The following is a 25,599-nucleotide window of genomic DNA, read 5'->3' on the forward strand; positions in this document are numbered from 1 at the left end:
CAGAGGAATTCATAATTATTTCCTCCTTTATCATAGAGTGCAGCTGGAGGCTTCAGCTCCATTAGGGTTGCCCTGATAATTTCACAGTGGGAAATTTACAGCAAACAAGGGACATTAACGTTAAATAAATTTATGCAACAGCAACCCTCACCCAAGTCATTAAAAGTGTGTGCAATTTTTAATGGATGCTTCAGCATGGCATTTGATAAGTTCGTTCGTTTCTTTTCCCAGTCTGTTAAGTATACATACACACACACACACACACACACATAAATTTCTCTGCCAGAGGCATTGGTAAAAACTGGCTGTGGCCTTGAATGTCACCTCCTTGCAAGCACTTAAACGTGTCTGTAATCCCAGCTGCAGTGGAAGGAAGAGAGGTTGTCACTGAAGGGCGGATTTGTGAGTGTGGGTCAGTGTGCGACTCAAATAATCCAATTGAACTATGTAGTGATTCTGAATTACGTCTATTTGCAAAGACAGGATATCATAAAGACTGCTAATATGGTGGAAAATTATATTAAGCTGAGACAAGACAAAGTTGATTATGTGCTAGACTAGTGCAGATGTGCCTGGCGCTAGGCATTTATGCATATTGATTGATCTTAAATATAGCAGAGCAGAGGATGGGAGTGGGGTTTGTATGGTTATTGATTTTGTTTCAACTCCTTGAGCTGTCATCATAAGCTTTCTGATCCAACTATCTTGACTGATCCAACTCCTGATCAGAAAGCTTGATAAGAAAGCAGGCATGAGGTGGGTGTCCCAGCCAAAGAAATCATGCCAGTTACATCCTTTTAGGAGCAGAGTGTTGCTCTTATTTCATGCAGATATTCACAAACACGCCAGCTCTTTATAGCTCAGCAGAGCCTGAGTGTAGAATTCATGGGAAGGCTGCAGTTGGGCTTCAGCAGGCTTTGGGTTTCAGCTGGTCTGGGCTTGACTCTGGACCTGGTGGATGTTCCTGATCTCAGCTGCTCAGTGAGTTGGTTTGCTGCATGATCCACTTTTCTTCCATTTGCCAGAAGGAAGATACTTGGTGTCTTAATTCATTAATTTTGACTTTCACAAGCTGCACGAGCAGAACTGTTGTTTCTCAACCTCTCCCACGTTCCAAGCAGCAAAACTGTAGACAGGAGGTTTTCAACATCACTCTTTGGTTGTTCTCTCATTCCTCACGAGTCTCTACTAAGAAGGTATTCATTAGTGCAGCCATGCTTAGGGCCAGTGCCCTTTGACACCAGGACACCTGGCTTCCAAGGGCTCTGGAACTCTGCTGGCATCATTTGCATGGAGCTCGAAATGTGTGAAGGAAGTCAAATAAGATGCTGGGTTTCTAATAAGCTATTTAGGAGTAAACCTTAAGCAGTCAATAAAATGGATTTGTGGCTATTTGCCGTGGGAAATTCCTAATACCCCAATCCCAAGAATGTATACATGTGTGTGGCCATCTTCACCTACCATAACTCCCATCTGAGCCCCGTGTGGGTGAAGCTGCTGGTACGAATGAGTTTTCATGATTATGTTTGAGTTCTGAAACAGAAATTTGTAAGCATGTTGAATTGAGTGCGTATCACTTACTTTGATTTATGCTTGAGCTAAGGTGAAAGAACTCTATCTGTGATTATAGACATCAAAGGCAATATATTGAAATTCAGTTATTATAATGTACACATCATTTATCAAATCCTTACCCAATAATGCCGGCATCTGCTGCGCAGAAAATATAGCTTGATGGATTACCTGCTTCTCACCATCTTTCTGAAGGCCAAGGAAGGCAAACAGAATTACTTCAGAAATGTCAGACTCGGCTACTTTCAGACTGGGAAGAGGGACTGAAACCAAAAATCACAGGGTGGTCAGCAGAATACATGGGCAGGGTGAGGATTTCAGGGAGCTTACGGTCCTCAAAGGAAATTAGTTTCTTTATTTCCTGCTCTCATCAAGAACAGGCAGAACAGGTATCACCTTTGCAGAATTTGGCCTGGTTTAGTGCCTGCTCTTCAGATACTGCTGATCTAAAAAAAGCACATTTTTACATCTAAAGCAGCAGTGGTCTGGACTTGTATCCATAACAGCCAGTTCTTGCCTGGGATCTTAAAAAAAATGGCTTTGAAATATGAATTTCAAATTAGAACCAGCAAAAAATAAATAGCAAAGAATACTTTTATTTCTTGCTGAGCTTCTATTCAGTTCCCGCTTCCTGTTTTGACAGTGTAGGTTATACTTGGGCAGGAAAAAAAGGAAGCCCACAAACATAATTGCAACCATGTCTAATTAGGCAGAGCTATGTAAATTTAGCGTTTCTACATGATTATAAATGTCAGGAGAGCCTTAGATAAGACATGAGAGTTTTGAGTATCTCTTGTGTACCTAGTCTAAAATGTCCTTATTGCTAATCCTATTCATCTGGAGTCGCTTCCTAATTAGAATATTTATGGGCTAATAAGGAGGTGAACAAGACACTCCAGTTCTGTTCCAAAGGTGAGAGGAGGGATTCATTAGACTCGGCGTCTCTGTTTTGATTGCTGTACAATGTAATTAACATTGTGCTAGACAATCATTTTAGATTTACCTTAACAACAAATATTTAACAAGATTCCTGTTGTTGTTCTCTCTTTGAGTCTAGGTCTGCTGAAACCAAAAGCAGTTTTGTCATCAGCTTTCAGGGATTTTGAGGTTCCGGGATGGTTTTTTCCTGTTTTGTCTTGCAAACTGTTTTGACCTCTGTCAGTTATTGATGTTTCTGAGTCTTACTAGCTAAAAGTGAATCTGTTTTGCATATTTTATGAATTCATACTTCATGAATTTTATATCAGTGAGACCTGTTTTTATAGGAAATGCTTATTTCAGGTTTTCTTCCAGAATTTTTAGTTGTATGTCTATATCCAGTGACCTGCTATAAAAAGTAGTTTTTGAAGACAGAGGCAGTTCAGCTGTTTTTAAGTTCTAGTGCCACAAAAGCATAGTTATGGGCTGTTGTTCAGTGCCCACACCCTAACGGAGACAGTACCAGGGCAATGCCATGAATTTGCCCCCAGTGAGTTCTAGGCCTTCATGGTCCACCACTGCGTGAGGGTTTGGCTGGATGGGATTAGATCCCTGTGAACAGTCTGGGTGCCTTGATCTCCTCTCCCTACTTTCCGTCACATACTGAGAAATGGACCCTGTTGTCTCAGAAAACAATGTTCTGTAATTTTAAAAGTGTTATCAGACAACTTGTTAAGATGGCAAGTCACGTCACTTCAAGTCTTCTCTGTATAAATTACAGTTAGGTACAAGAATCTCATAGATAATGATAAATATAGCATCATTCTACTGCTGATGGAAATCATTCTCAGCCATTATCAACTTTAATTAATATATTCACATTATTCAAATCCAGGTAGAAAATGTTCTTTGGCATCAAGTCAAGAATAACATGGTTTGTGACTTTTCTGCAGCTGGAAAAGCAGCCGGCAACAAGGGAGCCACTCTGGGGAAACTCTTCATTTACACATGGGGTCCAACAAATTCTGTGTCCCATAGATCTCACCCATTTTCCACACCTGTGTAGAAGAGCTGGAAGGTCTCACGTTTCCGAGGGATATTCCTTGGTGCACGGCTTCCATGCCAGAAGAGCTTTGCTGCTGTTTGTGGCATCTCGGTTGTCTCCGTAGCAACCAGGGTACAACCGAAGATGCTAGGAATGAGCACTGGTAGAAATGTTTGCTGTGAAAAATGACTGAAAACAACAGAAAATATGGGCTGACTAAACCTCTGCTATTTCTAAATGGAAAGCTTCTTGAAAATTTCTATTAGACCTTAGCAGCTCTTTAAATAAATAACCAGTATGTCCCCTTCCATCTGAGGATTTCCATCTGTTTTATTTGTTTCTTTGCTTTTTTCCCTTTTATAAAAATACCAAGGCCCAGTTCTGCCACATGCTGCACATGCAGCTTTGGGGAGCAGCACCGGGCGCGTGGGGTTGAACATCCCCTTCCGCTTGAAAAAGAATCTGGAAGATATCATAACATCAGGCAAATGCACAGACCATCCCAAACCCCGCCTGCTGCTCCACAAGCAAAGCCATAAATCCCTGAACCCGCACTTGCCGTGTGCCCCGGAGCGTAGCCAGGGGCCTCTTTATCCGCCACGACTTTCCTGGTGAAAAGAAGAAGATTTCTGACAACAGCATTTAGACCAGAGGAAAGTGCCGGCTCAGGACGGTATATTCTGTTTCAAACAGAGCAGTGAAAATGGGATCTCTGCGTTGTGTTTTCCAGTTCTACCCCTTCAAAGCGACAGGACTAGCTTTAGGTGAGGCAAGGTCTGTCCTCCAAATCGATGACTCCATGGGCTAATGGTTTAGTTAGAGACCCTACAGACTCAAAGTGAGGACCTGTTACAGCTCGTTTGAGTTAGCGCTTTGTTTCTGCTGCCAGATAATACACTTCTAAACCTGGACTGTTCTGACATTTGCTACAAGAAAAGAGAAATAAAAAATCCATACACAGCTCCCATTAACAGCGAGTGAGGTAAACACTGCAGTTAGTGGGATGAGTTAAAACCTTTTCACCTCTGGAACACAAATGTGAGTACAAGTTATGATAAAATTAAATACATTTCATGACCTCATCTTATTCCCACATGGAGTTAATCTATCTCACAAAAATCTTGGTGCATACCTATCACAGCCTCCAGCTTCTTCTTAAGAGAGACCAAGGACCAGAGTCCTAATTCCCTTCACATCCCACTTGAAGAGGATGGTCCCACCAGGTCCACGTGCAGCCCAGTCTTACAGCTTTGTTTCTTGCTTGCAATGTTCATCAGCTTCTAGTTCTTCTACTTCCACAGCACAGTTTTGTCTGAAATGGAAGAAATAAAGCAACACACATATAACATCCTTAGTGTCAGTTTGTACACCACCTCCAGCACCTGATGTGAGAAGCTCTGTAGAAGTCATATACTTATATTATAAACTGCCATAAGAACAGGAGAAGTATTTCTTTTCTCTTTTCTTTTCTTTTCTTTAAGTACAAGTCTCACCAGTATTTAGGAGAGGATTAAACTTAGGATCTCATCAGCCCCTTCTAAATCTGCCACATGAGTTAAGACATTAAACTGGATTCTGAAGGAGACACCGATGCAGTTTGGGGGATGTTTCACTTGTATTGTACAGGGAACTGAGGTTATAGAGCACGGGGCCACAGACAGCTGAGATGGTTTCATTTGAATTCTTCATCACGACCAAAGCAAAAATACGTATTTTGAGGGATTCTTCATACCACAATATACCCTTTCCTTTCTAATGGTCAGAAGGTGTCAGTACTATTATAGAATAAAGACTGTTGTTTGCAACCAATATAGCCTGAACAAATTGCGGGTAACGCCTGGTAGCCTGAAGTGGGATGAGGTACCCCAGGCCTGGCTCAGGATGATGTTTTAATGTACCTATATCCTTAGTCTGCAGTTATGTTTTGCCGGTCAAGTTCCGTCACTGAGTGTAAAATGGTGAATTGCTGCCCAAAACTTACAGTTACAGTGGCAAAGAGTTTCTTTCAGCTGTAATTCTGCTCAGGAAACTGGTGCATCTCAGCAAAAGGACTTTCTTGCACACAGAAAAAGGTCTCAGCTGAGCCTGGGGGGGAAGGAGGTAATGTCACCAGGATGGATTTAATCAATATAGCTTTAGTTCTGCGCATAAAAAAGGCTTGAAGCTGTATTCTCTATGTCAAACTGGGCTCCCCAAACTGATGAGCAGCTTTGAAAAAATAGTCTTAATTCCTGTGCTGGTTCCCCACTTGAGAAATGGGGGTAATTCCCAGCTCACAGAAGTTTAATGAGTATGAATTTGTCAATATTTATGCTTACAAAGAAAATAAAATATGCCGGCATTATTTATAGCATTTTAGTAAGTTCGTCAGAGCGGCATCATATATGAAGGGTTAATAAGGATTAAGTATCTTGGCAGAATTAAGAGTTGTGATTTTCCATTTCAGTCTGTTAATTTTGAGTATTTTATAATATAGGCTACTAAATTTGGGGTCATTCTGCTTCTCAGATGAAATTCAACACTTCCATACGTAAATGTTTTTTAAGAGGAAACATAGCCAGAATTGGAGAGAACTGAAATACTGGAACTCCCTCTTGCAGCTAATAGCCAAGAAACTGCTATATTCCTCCAATTTTGCAACTGCAAGAATTACATTTCATCACATAAAGATGGTCGGCAAGTTCCTCTTTCATACCTTGTGGCAATGTGAAGTTAATTCCGTATTACAAGAGCCTGGGAGGTTGTCAAGGTGGTCTCTACAGTGCCGACTCTTTTAGAAAATTTCCCGTGCTAAATTAAAACCTGCTCCTGGTCACTTAAAGGCCTTTGACACTTGTAAAGATCCCATGCATCCTTTAGATGACAAAAAGCACATAAATTAAATGCTGCTTGATTAAGTCCCTGATCTGAGAAAATTAAATTCTGCCTTCGGTTATTAAAGTGGCTGGTGGCTTCCGCACCATCCTCATTGTACATGCGGTCACAAGAAGTGGCCTGAGATACCCTGCCAAAGGTCTCCCTGTGCAGCCGGGACGTTTTTGGATTATTGAAAATCCTTCCTAGTCTGTGCCCCCCTCTTTCAAATTAATAAACGTGGCCTTTAAATTTCACACTTTGTATCTCAATACACTTCTTCTGGATTACTTTTGAAAAAACTCTTGTGACCAGCGCTTCTCCTCCTGCCACTGACACTGAGCAGTTTGTTTTGCGGGTGATGATGATTGCTCTTGGTGTAATCTCACCTGGACATACAGGGACTCTGCTAACAGAGATCTGATTAAGGCTGACAGGCCCAATATGGGAAGGAAAACGTCCCTGCTCATCACAGCGAATTCTCGCAGTGGCATTCTGCCAGCCCGGCTTCTCAGTCATTTAGTTTATCAGCAGTTTTTCAATTTATCATGAAGCTGTTTGTTCCTGTTCCTCACTTCCCTGGTTTTATCTCTTGTCTGAAACCTTCTGAGCAGGCAGTAGATTGAGTTGTACAGGTCTTCGCTCCCCAAAGCAGGAAACACAAACGCTGGAGGGGGGTGACATCCTGCTGCCATCGCATCCTTCAAAAGGCGTCTGCAAAGCGGCCGAGTCAGGACGGTGGGTTTCAGACCTCATTGCAGTGTTTCTCCGCTGAGGCTTCGGGCACAATAGAACCCAAAAGATGCAGACAATGCAGACATCAGCTCCAAAACCAAGTTTACCCGAATGCCCTGCAGCCACTTTCTGATTGCTCAGTATAGCAATCAATATTTTCCTGGGATCTCTCTGTTTCTCATTTCCAAGCAAGTTCCACAGGAAGTTCTGCTCTATTAAGACTGTTCTCTGCGAAATCTTATTTGGATGGCCTTCCCTTTGTGAGAGTACATGTAATCCACTCATGACTTCGCTCAAATCCATTAATACAATGTTTAATAAAATCTTTCTTTTGTATTTATTTAATAACCTCTACATATAAACATTAGGATCATTAGCTTCTAAAAAACAGCTTTTTCTGAACAATATAGCATTTTATCCCCCATTAATCCCAGATCTTGTTCAGCGTGTGATTTGTACCATCTAAATTGACTGTAGCTGTGTTGCACTGGCAAGTTACCACAAACTTTATTACTATATTTTAGTCTGGATTTAAGTGTTTTTTCTATCATATTCAGTCTGAATTATATCCCTCCTTCTCCTCCACCATGACATACTACAACAATGAAGTGTTGAATCAACTGCGTATTTTTATTCTTTGGCATTATTACTATATACAAAATGAACAAGATCAAATCTCTATGTTGAGATGTCTTTGTTTCATGTCATAGGTCAGAATTTCCAGCCCGCTCGAAATCCTTCACTCTCAGCTTAAGCTTTTGGTTGCTTTTCCCACAGCATTGAAGATCTTTTCCTTTGTACCTATTTTTGCATAAAAATTGCCTTTTCCCTAATCAGCAGGGCTTGCAGGTGAGCTCAGGTATCATCCACACAGCAGTCAGAGCCAGGGCTGGGTCGGTGCTGTACAAAGCAACCCTACAGTTGTTGCTGTAATGAAACAGTTGGCAAAATTCCACAGCTTTGGGGGTCAGTGTTCGCAGAGGAGGAGTTTGCAAGGGAGGAGGCAAGCCCATGTTGCTCATTCCCCGTGTGCACACAAGGCGTAGTCCCTATGAGGCTCCTAAATGGGGCATCTTCCAGCTGAGTCTGCACTGCCTGACCCTGCCCAGCTGATCACACCTGGAGTGCTTGTCTACAGCACCTGAAAGAGCGTAACCCTCTTAAAATCCAGGGAAACAAAGCTGTTGGCATGCTGAACCAGTTTTGACAGAAGCCCCCATTAGTATTCCAACTTCACAACCAAACTGAGTTTCTTTTCCGGTAATCCTGTCAATCACGTTCTCAGCAAATCGACACAACATGACCCTTCCCATACTGGGTAAAGCAGCTCTTAAGGGAAATACAATAGGGAGCATCTCGCATTAATCTCTTCTTGGTTATTTGACTGTTTTCCACTAACCTTTCATTCTGCCAAATTTAATTAAATCAGCTGCTTTTCCAACTATAACCTGTTGAATGTTCCTTCCAGTTCGTAATGGTGAAGGCATATATGATATGCAGCTAGCAAGGACTTAGCCAAGTTAAGATAATTCTCAGCAATAAATAACAAATGACACCAAATTAGTTTATTTTATCCAGAGCATACATGGTACAGATTCTCAAGACTTGTGTTGTGCTCCTGACTACCGTTGATTTTAAAGTCCAGAATCCTTGTGTTGTACATACCATGGATATACATGTAGGATTAGAAGAAAGGGTTTGAATATATTATGTTGAATCTATTACATTGATTTTAATTTTTTAATTGCTGCATTGATAGGATTTAGAAAGCCTCATGGTCCTAAGAATAAAAAGGTCTGACTGTAGCAGTGGTGTCATGAGCATGGAATTTCAAGCCTATCTGCAAAAATGACACCAAGTGTAAATTATGAGCAATATTATGAATATTTATTCATCTATGCTGATGTTCTTGATGATCTTTTTCAAGCTTCCAGCCTGATACAACTTAAAGAAGAAGGCAGTTTTACCTGAATTGTGAATGTTGTGGGTTTTTTTCCTCATTTTAATCAAGCGAGATATAGCAGAAAACAAATCAGGCTGATAAAAACAGGAGTCAGACTTACAAGAAAAACAGCTGTAGCGGCTAAATGGCTTAAAGCAGAGAAAGTAGGAAAACAGCATGTGGGGCTAATGATGGGTGGTTTTCAGGTTTCAGAATACATTAAGGCATTCTCCCTGTTTATTAAATTGCTCTGGCAGCATTTGACAGCAAAGGTTTTGTGGATTATAAGAGTGCAATGGACATAACTAGGATATTTTTTTTTCCCAAAGCGTGGCCTTTGGGTAATCGCCAAGAAGTTACAGACTGTAAGAAGAATTTGGTGTGCACAAGTCTAAAGAAGGTCATTTTATATTTTCAAAGATGTTTCTCAGATTGTTGTTTATTTTCCCTTCTCTTAGTCTGCCTGGGGTTTTTGAATTTTTTGCGTCTCTCAGCACTCCCTCCTTTTGTCAGAAAGTGGCAGACGCAACCTGGAAGCAGCATCAATTTAGTGCTGGCGTATTTACCAAAGGGCACCTCTCAGCAGCGACGGTCGCTGTATGACCAGCTCGACACTGAGCTATCGCTCATCTCTTCCTGTCCGAGAAAAGCTGAACATAATTTCATGGTTTTACAAAAATTGCCTCAGCCAAAAGTTAGAAGCCTTATTCCTCAGGTCTCTTTTTAAGTGCTTTGCAAGATGACCTGGCATTTCTGGGGCATAAAGCCTGCAGAATATTGACGGGCTTTGAAAGCAGCGTCTGCTGGGTCCAAGTTTCTTCTTGTTTCTGCCGAGATGCAGAAAGATGCCGGTACCTGGCACGGTTGCCACCGGAGGGAAGAATGCTGGAGATGGGCACTTCTGCATCCCCTCCTTGTCGGGGTGGCTGAGTGCTTCAGCAGACTAATGGATTTTTATTCTCACGATATCACTGTGAGATAAGAAAGTGTTTTCATTTCATTTTGAAGTGTTATTTTCAATTTCTTTGAGGCACGGAAAAATTAAATGACCTACTAAAGGTCACTTGGGGAGTGTCTGGGAAAATGCAAAAGAAATCCAGGCCTTCCAAGCTGCAGCCTGCAGCCTTAATCACAACTCTGCTCGGTTTTGGCACCGACCCAGTGCTGCAATCAGAATCAAAATACATCATCCAAGATATTCATCATATCTGTATTTTTTAATGAAATTTATTTGTAGCTCATTGCAGCTCACTGTCACCCCCTTGCATGACTATCAGTGGTGACTATCAGAAGCACATAATCCATTTTCCTTATTTCTCTCCTCACGGACTTATGTCTGATCTGTAGTTTGGATCACTGCAGAATGAGATGTAACCCATTTCTAATTATTCTGTGATTCTAATTTGGGCATTAAAGGAGAGAACCGTATGAGAGGCTCCTTAACTGATGGTCTTTCTAAACAGGAAAGTCAGTGCTGTCCAAGGACAGAGATACTGTTACAATGGGGTTTCTGATAACAGTTTTGATAATAATTCTCATAATTACTTTTAGGTCAGTCCGTAGTCACGGAATGGCTTCAACAGACTGTGCACAACCCAAATGCCTTTACGGGACCCCTTGATGTGTAGGAATCTGTTGGGTTCTGCAGTGACAGCATCAGTACAGAAAAGATTTTAAGACTAGAAAAGAAATGCAACAGAACGCTGGCTTCTTTTTGCTGTTACTGTTGTTTTCATGCTTATCTTCTGTAAGCAGCCCAGTCCTTATTTTCTGTGTGCTCCAGGCTTGGTGTCTTATTTGCCAAGCCTTAGTAAAAAAAAAAAATCCCAACAAATGTTATGTTCATGTTATAAAATTTCCCGAAACTGGAAAATAGTGTCACAATCTTAAATATAGAGGTACTTTATACATTTTGGGTGAATTTTAAAGAATTAGGACGATTTTAAAGCACAGTTTCAGATAGGAAAATAAAATCCATTGGGCTTAAAGGTTTTCCAAGGAACTACATGCACGTTTTGACAAATGTCTGTGCTCAAATATGAGATAAAAAATTTTGTGACCTCTAATCCCCACCCTTTGCAACTTGAAATCTAGAACAAGTATGAGGTTAAACAGACCCTATTTGGCTGTTAACCATGTATACAGCAAACATCAAAACATGCTGTTGCCATAAGGGGTGACCAGCTGAGGTCTGAGCGTGGCAAACCCTCCATAACACATTTGGGTCAGTTGACTATTTTGGTGAGTATTTTCCAGTAGGTCCCTTTCCTTGGGCAGAAGTTGCTGCACTGATATTATTCGTGTGTCCCACCACAGCGGGTTTCAGCTTGGGTGTGTTTTCAAAACCTTAATTGCCCAAGCTCAGTGTCTGATCCCTCAGGAATAGAATTCACTCAGACAGACAGACAGACAGATAGATAGATAGATAGATAGATGATAGATATCAGATGAATGCGGTTGCAGCAGATCACACTCAAAAGTGTCTCTGTTCCTGTTTATTGCAGCCTTTCCTATGCACAGCATTGCTAGCACCAGGCATTAAGGAAACCATGAAGAAATGACCCACCAGGATCCCTGGGCTGTGTTACCATTTTCAGTTATTTGTCTGCTGGTTTGTTTTGTTATTTCTTTTTCTCTCCTTGTTTTTTTTTTTCTGTTTTTCAGGGCTTTTTATTGTTTGGAGTTTACATTTCTAAGCTTCCCTCTGTATCCCTGACAACTAGCAGATCGCTTTCCGAGATGAGATTCTCAGTCAATAACACGGCTCCCGGAGCCAGTTCAGCAAGACCCCGGCTCTCCCAGTGAAACGAGGTGGATGAGCAATTCAGTTTGGTTCACATCTCCGCTGTCCTGGAGGCCACGGGGAGATAACACCAGGATGCTGGGAAGCTTTTGGTGTGACCGTCAGGGTCTTCTCTGTTCCTAGCATGTCCTTTGGAAAGATTTCCACTTTCACTGTCAGAATAACACAAAAAAAGGCAGCCAGGGGCAACAGCCACTGAACGATTTGGTCTCACACTAGTAAGAGGCCAAAGAGAGTAGACTCCTGAAAGGCTTTCTGGCATTCTTTGATTTTATAACCTCTGTGTGATAAAAAGACTGTATCCCCTTTCTTTCAGGTTACTTTTAAAGCACTTCCTCGTGCTTTCATACAAAAGCTCAGTGAGCTATGGCTGGGTGTTGTACCCACCACCAGAAGCTGTTTTTTGCTTTCAGAAGCCATCACAAGAAAAGGCAAAATAGCTGCTTTGCTGGAGAAGGTCCCATTTACACATACAAGGGAGGTTCAGTGCCCACCCTGGAGAAGCTGGAAGAATCAATGGTGTGTCTGTGTGTTCTGAATGGGTTCAGATATGTGAACTGTGACTCATTAAAATACCATCTTGGAAGTGCAGTAGCTTAAGAGATAAAATGATGAGTAGTATAAGGTGTGAGATCCCACAGTTACAGGTCCCAGGTGCTGAGAGGGAAAGAGTTAATAAAAAAGCTTAATTGCTGGTCATTAATCAGGCTGCCAGGTGAAAGCTATTTATTACAGGCTGATTGTCAATATAGGTGCAGTGCCCAATAACAATTGTGAGGTTACCTTGTGGCTTCTGGGCCTTTATTTGTCTCAGAAAAAAAATAGGCACGGGTTGGGCTGATTTCTGAAGGTTTGTGGAGTGCATCTTCTGGGCTGGCGGTGTGGGTGAAAACCACCAGTGCTTTGGCTGGTGAGTCAGAGCAAACGCTACTGTGCTCATCAGAACTGCTCCTTGAATAAATATTTTCCTTCTTTCTGAGTCATACACAGGCAGGAAACCTTCACTGTGTGAAGGGTGAGCACGAGGAGTCACCCTCTCCCTGCCTTCCCGTTATTATAAGTACAACCGATGTGCAAGCTGGGGGTGGCCCTTGGCATGGGGGTGCTGCACCCTTGGAGAACAGTGGAGGAAAATCTCCCCCAGGCATTTGCTTGGTGTTTTTCTCCCTCTCTGTCCAATACCCTCAGGCTGAAACGTGGTGGGTACTCCAGGAGAATTAACTTTGTGTTGCTAGAGAGCGTTGGAGCAAGGCAATGCGCCACACGATTGCAGGTGGCTCATAAAATCAAACATTCCCAGATGTTTGTGGATGGGGAACACCACGCCATGCTGGAAGAAAAGCAAATACAACCCCAGCTAGATGGAGAAAATAAGGCTCTCTGTTTGCTTCGCTGTTGGTGGCTGTGCAGCACCAAGTAGCCCGGTTAGCCCTTGTTAAACCCTTGTGCTAGCAAGCGTGAAACACCTCTGGTTGTAGCTGGTCCTGTGTGGTGAGGCTGCCTCCTTCACAGAGCTCCCAGAATAGGGTTTGCTACCAAAACAGTCTGTGTTCAGGTTTAATTGCAGCTAAGTAAGGAGTATTGAGGGATAAATGCCTTAAAAGGTTTGTCTGTGAGCTTTGTTTAAATGGTGACTAGTTAGATCTTTTGGGGAGAAAAAAAAAGAGTTAAGTGTGTGTTTGTGGGGAGTTTGTTTTCAAATTGGCTTTCCAGGCTCTGGTGTTTATTACTAGTGTGTTCACCATCAGCTGTCTTGTACCAAATAAAGTAAACGTCAAAACTTCACTAGCATGCAAAGACATTATGTAGGAAAAACAAACAAAAAACGACATAGAGGAACACCCCGTGTTCTGCTCATTTGTATTGCACAAGGGGAGATGGAAAAACATAAAAATAAATCAGATGAGAGGATAGGCATGAGAGGAAATAGGATTTAGATTTTCTAGCTCCTTCACCAAATAGGTTCCTACTTAGTACATCCTGCAGCAACATCCTGGTAACCTTATTTGCTTTACCAGACATGATACTAAAATTAGCTAGTCACACATTTCTCAGGAAGTGGTAATTAATTGGACAATATTTGTACAGAGCTTTGAAAATGTAGGTCCTAATTTTGCAAACCCTTTGTCCATAATGGAGATTAATTTAATCACATAATTACTGCATTTCTGGACTTTGGCATACACAGTTACCCAGCTTGTGTGTGATTTATAATAATTGCATGTGGAAACCAGGAACAGCCATATTCCTAAAAATACTTTGCATGCACATTTGAAAATTGGGATCACAGATAGCACTTCATTACTAGGATTTCATTTTAAAATACTTTATTCTTTTAGACTTTCTCTCTGAATATGATTTGGTTTTATTTATAACCTCTCGGCAAGACCATGCTCAGCTTGGTCAAGGATTTCAGATGGTGTTTTTCATGCCGGCCTGTATCTTGATAGGGAGGAACTGTGATTTTGTTTGGGGCACCTATTCCTTTGTGTGTGCCGATGAACCGGGCTGGTTCAGTGATATCTATCAGTGTTAAGTCTTAAACCATTTTCACACAGACATACTGTGGTATTTAGACTGAAAGGCGTTTTATTATTTTTCTTCCTAAAAAAATTGTTTGTACACAGAGAGTCCTGAGCGATCTGACTTCTGCTTTAGCTCTATTTGTCATAATTTCTCCCTGGACCAGGAGGATTTTATCCCTAATTTAATACCTTATTTTGAATCCCTGAGCCCTATATTAGATTGCTCCACCATCTCACTCCTTTAGCAGTGAAGGACCGCGTAATTTCCAGCCTAAATTTATTCATGGCCAGTTTCTACCCATTTGTTCTTGTGTCAACGTTGTCCTTTAGTTTAAATTGCTCCTTTGCCTTCCTAGTGTTTATCCTCCTGATGTATTTATAGGCAGCAATCATATCTATCAGCTATCAGCCTTCATTTTGCTAGACTAAACAAGCCAGGCTGTCCTAAGCTCTTCTCCGGTGATGGGCTCTTCGCTCCCGGCACCTGGTCGGATACGGGTTGCTTGGCAGTGAGCGCCGGGGACCTGGCACCGCATCCTGATGAGCCCGTGGTGCTTGGCACCCAAAACCAGCTTCCAGACAAATCCTGTCCTTGGTCCCTTGCTGCGTTATCTGGTATTTTGTGCTGTTAAATCACATCTTGTTTCTATTATTTCATTCTCCGGTTAGCCCTCTTTCAAGCTGTTACTTCTTTCTGTACTAGGCAGTGCTGTCTTGATCAACTTCCCGTTAACCAGCTTAACCAATTTCTTCAGCTAATTCCCATCTTCTGGAATTTAGCTGATGTGTTTCTTTGTGGCACTGTATCAGATGATTGGCAGAGGAGAAGTCAGATTAGATCTGCCACACTTCCTTTAATTATTCTTTCCTTCATAATTTTTTTCCTTCAAAAGCCCTTCTTAGTTTTTAGGTCAGACTAGAAGCTCTGCACTTATCAAGATGAGGTTTTTTTATTCCTTGGCATAAGTAGAAGCAGCACATTTACTTTCCTCCAGTGTGAAGATCTGTTAAATTTATTAAAAACACTGGCCACTGGGGCTGGATTTTTAGTCTGGACCCCGTCAGGACAGAAGCTCATTTCTTTAGTTCCACAGCATCACCATCAGAGCAAACATATAGTAACTGTTTCATTTCTCTGGGTTAGGACCATTTTGTGTTACCTCTATGCTGCAGTTTCTGCCATGTGCTATTTAAAATGTCATTTTTGTAAAGAAAGAGAATATGAGAATCATTCTGTATGATCAAAATGCCATCAAGAAAATGTTTCTCTTGCTTGGGGGCATGAGACTGCCTTTTTTTTAATAGTTGTAACAATAATAATATTAGGACAACAAACTAAGATGCCCCTGGAGATGCTGTGACAAATTGGAAGGACATGTTGAAATTAAAATTGATTGAGTAGTTCAATAAAATCAGCTTAATGCACCCAAGCAAAAAGGTTAGCTACAGAAAAACAAAAAAAATCAGTCATTTGTTATCTTCTGGGACCAATCTTACTGAAGATTGAATTAATTATAAACTAAAACTAGGGACTTGAAAGCACCACCCTTGGATGCCCACACTGGAGCCTGTTGGATGGAACTGGACATGGATGGTAACCCAGTGCCTAAAGGTTTGACAAATCTCACATTGCTTCCACGTACATGGTTTTGTGTTTTATGTGACCTTCCATGCCAGCTGAGGCCATTCTCTGTGTCAGGTCGCACTTCTTCTCTGAACGCAATCGTTACGCCTTCAGCAGATGGGAATCAGTGCAGCTTTGGTGCTGTCTCTGAAGATCCCCCCGTCCCACCTCCAACGTGTCCCCGATCGCTGTAGCTGCCCCTGGGGTCCTGAGGTTCAGCACCCACCTCAGACGGGTCCTTTCCCCTCTCGACCCTCCCTGATCACTCCATCCACCTGAGATCTGCTCTGGTTCCTCCCACTTTCTCACTAGGTTGGACTCCGCACCTTCTAGCACACACGCAGTGCTCCTTAGCCTTCTTCCCCCTCTGCCCATCCCTGTGCACCAGCTCTTCGTGACTGGTACATTCATACGTTCCTGAATTCTGGGCATTTTCATTTTTGACTTTGTGTTATCTGATTGATATAATCTTTCTTTTAAATTTCTTTAATTTAGTGTTGTGAATTTGTGTGGGGTCTTATTAAAAAGACTGTGCTATGATGCTCTGAAAGGCACTTTGTTAAATAAAAAAAACTTCATTGTAAATCTGAGAATAATAAGACAGGCTCTGTGATTACACACACGCACACATGTCATCAGAGTATGTATAATTTAATAAGCAGTAAAATTGTGAAGTCAACAAAACTTTTAAATGAGACTTTGTAGTCCCTTACCCCCTATTGTATGACAGCATTCATTTTTCCAGGGGAAGCTTTAGTTGAAGTGAATGAATCGAGCTGGAAGGCGCGAGGAGGTTTCCAGGCTTGGTCCCGGTATGAATAAATGCGACACAGACTGAGCGCGACCTTCCCCAAGGTCTGCAGCTCGTTCTTGCAGTTCAGATCAAAGTTTGCATGACGGTGTTGGGAGTTTCAGAACTGGAGGGAACTGAGACCTATAGAGGGGTCAGGCTGCAAACACAATAAAATAGAAAACCACCAAGTTAAAAAAGCAGCACCCCACTGACGGGCCTGTTTCATCACCCTCTCAGCTGATGGAAAGGAAGGAATATTTTTCTTTCCCTGCGGTCACTGTCAAAGCACCGAAGCTTTTACAATAATGTGCGACAGCCACCCCATCAAGTCAGAAATGCTGTGAATTATGCGTCTCCGTCTCGTTGCGATGAGGAACATTAGAGGTGTCTTTGCCATTTAAATGCTCTATTGAAACGGAGTCTCTCATCTGAGCCTCCGACCTGTTTTTCTAATTTATGTGGGGTCTGATTGCTGCTATTTTTAAAAATGGTTTCTCCTCCTTCTATGATTTAAACCTAGTTTGGCTCACAAGTATTTGGCCTGTTAGGGAATACTTCTGTCAGCCTCCTAAGTTGTCTATAAGAGAGAATAAGGAAGGAAATGCTAAATATGAAATAGAAATTACATTCACCAATAAGGGCATTTCAACCTTACACTTACCCAGTGCTTTACAAATGGAGTAATGAACAGCAACTTTTTGTGTGAGGACAAACAAAGGCTAATGATAGTTTCTCTCTCGTGTTTTATTATACAAGGTAGCAAGAGATAATAAAAGTGCATTTCCATAATATATTCCAGTCGCAAGGTGCTGATGGGTCCCTGTGTGTGATATCTTGTCAATTTAGGAGGTTAATATCTGTCAATTAAAAGTCCTGGAATCAGGGTAAAGCTAAAATTCACATCTCTGTTATTCTAGCAACTCAGAAGAATTAAAGAATCAAGCCAGTTACAGCGCTTCAAGAATGTTTATGTAGGAGTCAAGAGTCCTAGTTGACCTGATTCTTGCCCTTTGAAATTTCAAAGGACATTTGACATTTTACACACGCTTGTACCATCCCAGACAAATGGAGCAGCTCTGGAGTATCCAAGCTGTGTTCTGGAGCAGTCCAGCGTGTGGAAGGTCTCTCCTCCCTGTGGAGTTCCTTCCCTTGGCTTTGCACAAAGCTTTTCCTCCACAATGTTGTGTCTCCGTTTGGTTTCAACACCTTTAGCACTCTTGGATGTGCTGTTGGAGACACTTGGTACTTGTGTCCCAGCTCACGTCTGTAATTACACCTTAAACCTTAAGGGATGGGGAGGGTTTCACTTTGCCCTCAATCACACCAATTTTAGCTGGATCCCCCTGGTTCTCAGCGCATCCTTACACCCGTCTTTCAGGAGAGGAGCTTTGCTTTAATATCTGCCTGTGAAGTGCCCTGGGTACCCTGGGCATGACTTCTGTAGGCATCAATAGTAAATCCTGCAGATCCAAATGAAAATTTATTGTTGAGGCCAGTTCTAAAGATTATGAAGCTTTTCTCAGTGCAGGCAGATATTCAGAAATAAGGAGTCATCCCAGGGAGATGTACACGTGGCAAGATCAGATGCCCTCTCCTATTTTATTCAGGTTTATTTCTAGTTTCACTCATATACAACTTCAGTGTGTGGTTTCCATGGCTGGCTCTGAAAGGCTTTTTCTTTGAAAGCGACATTGTTTGGGATCTCAGGAACTTAAATCAGTTCTACTGAATTTTTGTTTATTGCAGTGAATATTCTTTTTCATAATGGACTTAAATTCTCCCGATTTACCAATACTGTGTTAAGGATTGAATCTTGGAGGGTATTTTAAGTATCAAAATGCTTTTTGGGCATCAAACTGTGTGAGCAGAACAAGCTGGAGGGCCACGGGGCAATATTGCTGTCAGTTTTGGGGATATAATGTTCTTGGTTATGTTTTTTGTGAAAACACATGAGCAAAATTTGTATTCTTTTTCAGAAGATAGAAATTAATGTTCCCAAAACATCTTAAAAATTAACAAAATGTTTGTTTCAACCAAGAATTTTTGCTAGAAGATTTTTATTGTCCCATAAAACAGGTGATATCCAGCAATCCATGTGAAAAATACTTTCAAAAACATGATAAAAAATTTTATCTCTCTTTTTACTAACGTTTTGAATCTAATTAACTTCCCAGTGTCTGCCTTAACATTGCAATTGCATATGGAAAATAAACCAAGACACTTTACAGGATGCATTTTTGATTCTCATATTTTCTTTTCTAGAAAGTTCAGCAGTACATAGTCATTGTTCAAGCCACAGATATGGAAGGAAACCTCAACTATGGTCTCTCAAACACAGCAACAGCGATCATTACGGTGACGGATGTGAACGACAACCCACCCGAATTCACTACCAGCACTGTAAGTATCCACACATCAGCACGGTGATGCATGGACACACGACGTGGTTGTAATTCACCGGTGTTTGTATCCGTCGTCTCTCGTAGCTGGTTTGTCAGATGGGAGGAACTTGATAGATAACTGCAGAACAGAGACTTTCATGGAGGGAAAAAAAGGAGGAAAAAAGGGAAAAGGAAAAGAAGAATGATCCATGAACTCACAAAACTATTTGGCAACCAATTTCGCCAAGGTACTAAAGGAACTGAAATAATGTGGCAAACAGACTATGTCTGATTGCACCGAAGAGGATACGGTTGTTTCACAGCAATTGGCTGTAGACATATCAGAGTTATTATTACTTACGGGTGAAATCCTGAGCAGTAAGAGATATTTTGGCTTTAGTAGCTCGGATATGATTTCAAGGAAGCAGTAAATACTTTAAATGGTAACAGGTATCGGGTAAAATTTGTATTTCACCGATAGCTCTAACAGATGTATTTCTGTGTGCCGGCAGAAATATGTGAACATTCTTCAGTACATCTGGTTTGAATCAGTTAAAGGTCTGTCTTGTATTAGTACAGTATTTCTCTTTTCTGTTCTCATGTGCTCCAAGTTGCTATTACTGGGAGGGGAAAAAAAATAAAGAGATGGCAAATTATGAATTTTTATAGCTGGTTAAGTTAAAAATTAGGAGTTGGAAGGTGAAACAATGTGGTCTTGTTATTTCCAGCCTTCATGATCCATAGATGTAGAGCATCCAAAATGTGCATAGTAATTTCAGAAACCACAGAGCAGTACAGAGATCTGCATGCTAATAAGTGAGAAATCATTGTGTATCCACCGTCTGTATTCATATGCAGGTCAACAAGGAGCAGCAAATGATGTATCTTAACCTGATACCAAATCTTTAAAAATGCAGAAAGTCCAACTGCATTGTGTTCAAGACACTGAACACCCTTTGAGGAATGTTTTTATATTATTCTGAATTTTCATACCATCTTAAAGGGTCTGCAGATATTTTATTATGTTAGTACCAAAGTTTGCCTTTAGTTTTACCCTTAGAAGCCACAAATACTGTGCAGAACTCGAGGAAGTCATGCAGAGCCCTATTTGTGCCACCACGGACCCAAATCAGAGTCTGGATCCTCCCCTCCCATCGCTGTGGGGACCCACGCTCATGGGTGGGATGTGCTCCACACCTGAGCAGCGCCAGCGGTTTCTGATCAAGTCTCTTGGACCTAGATTCTCAGAAAAAAGCGCTAAATTCCCCTTAAATCAGAGAAAAATGAGCACCCAGCATGTTTTCAGATCTGGCTCTCAGGCTGCAGCAAGTACAAGGAGGGTTTAACAGCAGCGCATGTGCTTCCTGTCTGCCATGGAAAATACACCGGGCGTCATATTCTAACGTTGTCATTAAATGTCTCCTTAAGTATGATACATATGGGTGTGAAGAGCTGTAAAAATCTAACGCAAGTCTTGGGCCGTGTGGTCCTTTCTCCTGCCAGCGTGGGATTGTCCTCTGGAAAATGTTCTAGTTTTATGTCTCCCAGGCCGTGGAACTTGTCACCACAGCAGTACGTGTGCCTCAGCTTGCTAGTGTTTGGGGGGGACCTTGTTCTGCCAGGTAAATACTTGTTTAACCTTCTTTTGAGTGAAAAAGGAATGACATCTAGTGGCCACGTCATTTAAGCACAGGTTGTTCCGATGGCCCAGGTTGCCTGGTCCTTGTCCCCAAGTGTGAGTCGGGGGGTAGGTTTTGGGTGGTGGGATGAGCTGTGTCAGAGCTGGTCACACATGCACCCATTGGTGCCTTCGGGAGAGCAGCATCCTCCAAACGTGGTGTATTTGAATGTCTTTCCAAAACACTTCCCAAAGCTGAATCTGATGAAACGTGCAGTAATGGAAATTTGCTTTCAGGTGAATTCTGAGTATTCAATGTCTTGGTGTGTGTTAGACACACATACCATTGAATAGAAGAAATAAAAGCCATCAAGAGAATTACCCACAGGATTGTGTTAAATGGATTAGAAAACGCTATTCTTCCTCTAAGCGGGGCTGATGTCTACCATTATTTCTCTAATTTCAGTCACTGGAGAGTTTTGCAAGGGCCAAAGGGCTTTACATAGTAGCACATGGGACTTTATAAAGATTTGAAAACCGAGAATGTTTTACAATAATATTTTCTCATTCTATGGAAACAAATATCTTTCATATGCTCCCAAGCATAACCAGGATGAATTTCACGTGAGTATGAAAGTATGATATGTTATTTCCCTGACTGGCAGAGAAAACAGCATTAGACTGATCAGTCTCTTTAAACCTGAGCTGAATCTCCTTACTGTCCTCAAATAGTCTGATCTGCATTTTAACACCTCTAAAAAATAGCAAAAACATCTCTTTCCAGGAGATCTATAGCTCCTCAGAGGGTAAGGAAGCCTGTGGTTTCTTTAAAGAGTGGAGACTGTTTGGAGAGATATGGTGTATTTTAATCTAAAATACTTCTGTATTGAGATGCTGTTGTAAAAAAAAAACCAAAATAGGCTGAATAACTGAAATTGTGGTTTGCTCTTGGAAACCTGCCAGACCAAAGGAAGTTGAGCAACTGAATTCAGCATAGACACCTACGAAGTCCACCCTATAGCACTCCAAAATCACCTGTCATTCAGCCAGAGTGGTTTTAGACTTCATTGTTCCTGGATAAGAATGTAGCTCAGGAGGACACTGCACCATGCTGCTGTCACAGCTCTTGTATGCAGCAGCAGGAATTAATGTTGCTGTGTAAAACTTAGCAGCCGGACAGGAGAGAAGAAAACAGCTGCTGTGATGGTCAAGAAGGTCGGGTCGTGTCCGTAGGGAGGTGAAGAGACTCTGTGCACGGACATTTGCAGTAAGTTTTACTGGGATACTGGCTCCATAACCGTTACAAGAGAGAGGTACCGGTATCAGTGTGCCCTCTGTTATCCAGGGTCCCTGCTCCTCGTAACAGGGTCATGTCCGCTGACATGTCTTAATTACGTGGAAATTCTTCAGCCTCCCTTCAAATATTTATCTCTTCTGTGCAGGCAATTTGCGGTTTTCTCTGTATTAATATAGATCCGTAGCAGAGCCTCTGGCCAGATGCTCACCTCAGATAGAGGGGAGGTGCTCTGAAATTAGTGTTGGTATTTCAGAGATTAGAAATCAGCTGAGACAGAACAATGCTGGATGGTCTCAGGTGAGATTTTATGCAAGGTGGAGGCATCTTCTTTGCTCATGGAAGGAATGCCCTTAATTCCAGTGAAATCTTTAACTCCTGTAAAGCAGGATGCCCTTTCCAGTCTGACCCATGATACCATTAATAGCCGTCCAAGGGTTTCCACTTTATCTAAGGAAATGCATAATCAGGGGGGAGGAGAAGCTAAAGAAATCCATCCCTACACTCGACTCATACAAAGTCTATTTTTATCGTATTCAATCAGGAACAATCAGGCGCAGAGAGGAGACGCAGATGAATTTGCATGATCAGACTTCTGTGTCTTAAATGTTAATTAAAAGTTATTTTAAATTTGCCTACTGTGCAGAACTTGTTTTTATAGTAGCCCTTGTAAGGGAAATATTATTTCACAGGGCTGAAGAGCTCGTGATTAGTTGAGCTTGTGGATTCTTGGAAAAACCTGCCTGGCAATCAACCTCTTCTTTTTAAAAAAAAAGAAAAAAAAAAAAGGAAACTAGGCTATTCAAGTTCTTTAAGCTCTTGAGCCTTAGGAGGTCTTATTTAAAGCTACTTTAAAATACGCCCTTTGGCACTGCTTTGAGAATCTCCTCTTCCGAGGCTGAATCCAGTGGAGCGTGTTTTAAAGAGGCAGCTCTAGCACCGCATCCCCTTCCCCGCCGCGCTGCCTCACTGGCTCATCTCAGCACTGACTCCCATTAGGAGCAGCTCTAAAGGTTTAGGATCAGACTATGAAGCCTGGATGTGGGCTTCCCAGCTCACAGAGCCCAGATGACTTTTGCTAGTCTGGCCAAAGGCTGCTGTGAACTTAAAGCAAATAGCTGGTCCAGAATAACATTATGCGTAGAGAGATGCTCGTATTCTGGCAGAAGGGGATGTGTTGCTGGGGAAGGTTAATCTAGTTGCAAAGTGGATTTGGCTAATCAGTGGAGGAGCAAGTACTTGTTGTAAGTACATTGGAAAAAACAGTTCTTGCCAGTTTTCAGCTGGGCTATTTAATTAATAGTGTCAGATCAGACTCATCTCTGGCTGCTGCACTAATGCTGAGTTAGTAACCTGGCTGGTGCTGGGCTCAGTCAGCAGTGACATCTGCCCAGGGAAGAGCTGGATGGTTCGTTAGCAAAATGACACAGAGAGAGACCCAAGTTAAAAGGGCTTTTTGGTTTTGACACTGCACTGCCAGAAACGTCTGACTTGTGTCTGTGCAGGTATTTGGCTCTTCAGCGTACTATGGAAAATGTTGATGAGCCCACTCAGAAGTGCTTTGAAATGTGAAAGTGAAGTATCGGTGCCATTGTCCTCTACCACGAATAGTTCTTCCTTCTCCTGTTTTGATGTTTCCTTCCCACTTTCTGTCCCATCCCCATGCTGATATGCCCATGCACATAATTTTGTGAAGCTGCACAAGCCAAACTCCTTCAGCCCCTCTTGACATTGTAGCTTTCCTTTCCCCTGTTATCTTGCTAACCCTGCTGTGCATCAGGCTCTGCTCAGATTTCTTTCTTTTGACCAGATTTGTATCTAGTAATACGGATGAGATTTTTCAGTGTCTTGAACAAGGGCAGTAATATTTCCTAGGATCGAATTTGCCATTTTCACAGCTATGGGACAGCACTCTCTTAGTCCTCCTGCTCTGTGAACTTGCCAAAATTCTGGCAAAGCAAACAAGCATAAGCCAAAATTTTATTCCGTGTTCTGTGTGCATTTGTTCTCATGCTAATGCTGTTTGAGGACAAAATACAGCTGTGCATCAACCAATGCAAGAGCAACACTGTCCAGAGCTGCAGAAATAGCTGATGTGAGCTGTAAAAATGTGACTTTTTTGCAAGTGGCGAAGCTTGGGGGGAATCCTTCACCTGATCTCCAGCCTGCTGACTTGAATCCTGCTGTGCTCTGCTTTTAGTGGTGAGTGCAGAAATAGCAAAGTAGCAAAGAAAACTCTCAGCTTTTCCTTCAGGCTGAAAGATTCTGACTTCCAAATGGCTGCGATGCAAAGATGTAAATAGCTCTAGTTTGGAGAAATGGTCTCATACGGTAGTAGGAAACCAAAATTGGAAACCAAGTTAGCCTGACAGCAGTTTGGGGTTTTCTAAGCACATTTATAGCAGGTATATCTGAAAGCTTTCAGTACATTTGAGCATTATGATAAAGCCCTTGTACATACATGCCCATGTTTTACAAATTAATCTTACGCTGTGAAAGGAGAACCTGGCAGGAATGAGATTTCAGTGGGATTTCCCACAGACAGAAGAAGGGACCAGGATGCCCACCAAAGGCTGGCCTGAAGAGAGGTCTTAGCACAGCTGATCGGGGAAAACCAATGGAAGTGGGTATTGAACTACCTCCCAGGACCTGGCACGTGCCCAGATCTGGAAAGGACCAAGGACTTAAAATCCTGAGCGCCGTGTACCTAATTTCCCAGCGTATAGATAAAAACTGCATATGTAGTTGCCCATTCAGATCTCACGGTCCGCAGCTTTACGCCTGTGCCATTCAGAAAATCTACAGTGACATTTGAATATAGATTAGCCTGGATTTTACAGTGTTATAAAATCATCAACGTTACACCTGTGGCATAATTCAGAGCAGTTGTCACAAGAGGCAGAAATCAAGGTGAACAGCGCAGGTCGGAGCTGGCAAGGGGAAAGGCCTAATACCGTGGTGAGAAAATTTACAGGACTGCGTTGTTTTACAGCTGAAAACAAACCCAGGAGTTCTGTACAGTCCTGCAGACAGGATTTATCGTTAAAAATCAATTGTGCTTTCGTGGAAAATCCCAGGTGACTCTATTCACTTGCAATTTTCCAATCAAAATGAAGCTCAGCTGAAACGCACAGTAAAGCTTGGGCTATTATAGCGCTGTCATCGTCTAACTGAAATAAATTATTATATTCAAGTGAAGCGAATATTCCCGGTAGCGTTTGGGTACATGAGCATCTACCTAATTCTGTGTGTGTTTCAATTATATGTATAGTTGGTGAAGTCTGAAAACTACAGATCAGTTTTGTTTTTCTAGATAAGAATTAAGCATTTATGAATTGAAATGGGCTTTCTGCCCCTTGTTATGTTGCAGGTCCTGATGAAAACCTGTGTCATGAGCGATGAATTAGAGTAAGGATGTGAGGTGAAGGAGCAGCGGTAACAGAGAGGGAAGAAGCATAAACAATAGTTACAAGATGGATAGATAGATACAAAGATG

The 25,599-nt window shown here is 41.9% G+C and overlaps 1 protein-coding gene across 1 annotated transcript in view; it reads left to right on the forward strand.

Annotated features, from left to right (window-relative positions):
- The window catches only part of CDH4 (cadherin 4), a gene marked incomplete at its 5' end in the record, with an annotated part of 425,947 nt that overhangs the window by 368,086 nt on the left and 32,262 nt on the right, over window positions 1-25,599 (forward strand). The window contains one exon of the mRNA XM_080354410.1: window positions 19,073-19,210. Coding sequence (XP_080210536.1) covers window positions 19,073-19,210 — 138 coding nt within the window. The remainder of the gene's footprint in view (window positions 1-19,072; window positions 19,211-25,599) is intronic.

This window comes from Nesoenas mayeri, assembly GCF_963082525.1.
Source record: "Nesoenas mayeri genome assembly, chromosome: 16".
Taxonomy (NCBI): Eukaryota; Metazoa; Chordata; class Aves; order Columbiformes; family Columbidae; genus Nesoenas; species Nesoenas mayeri.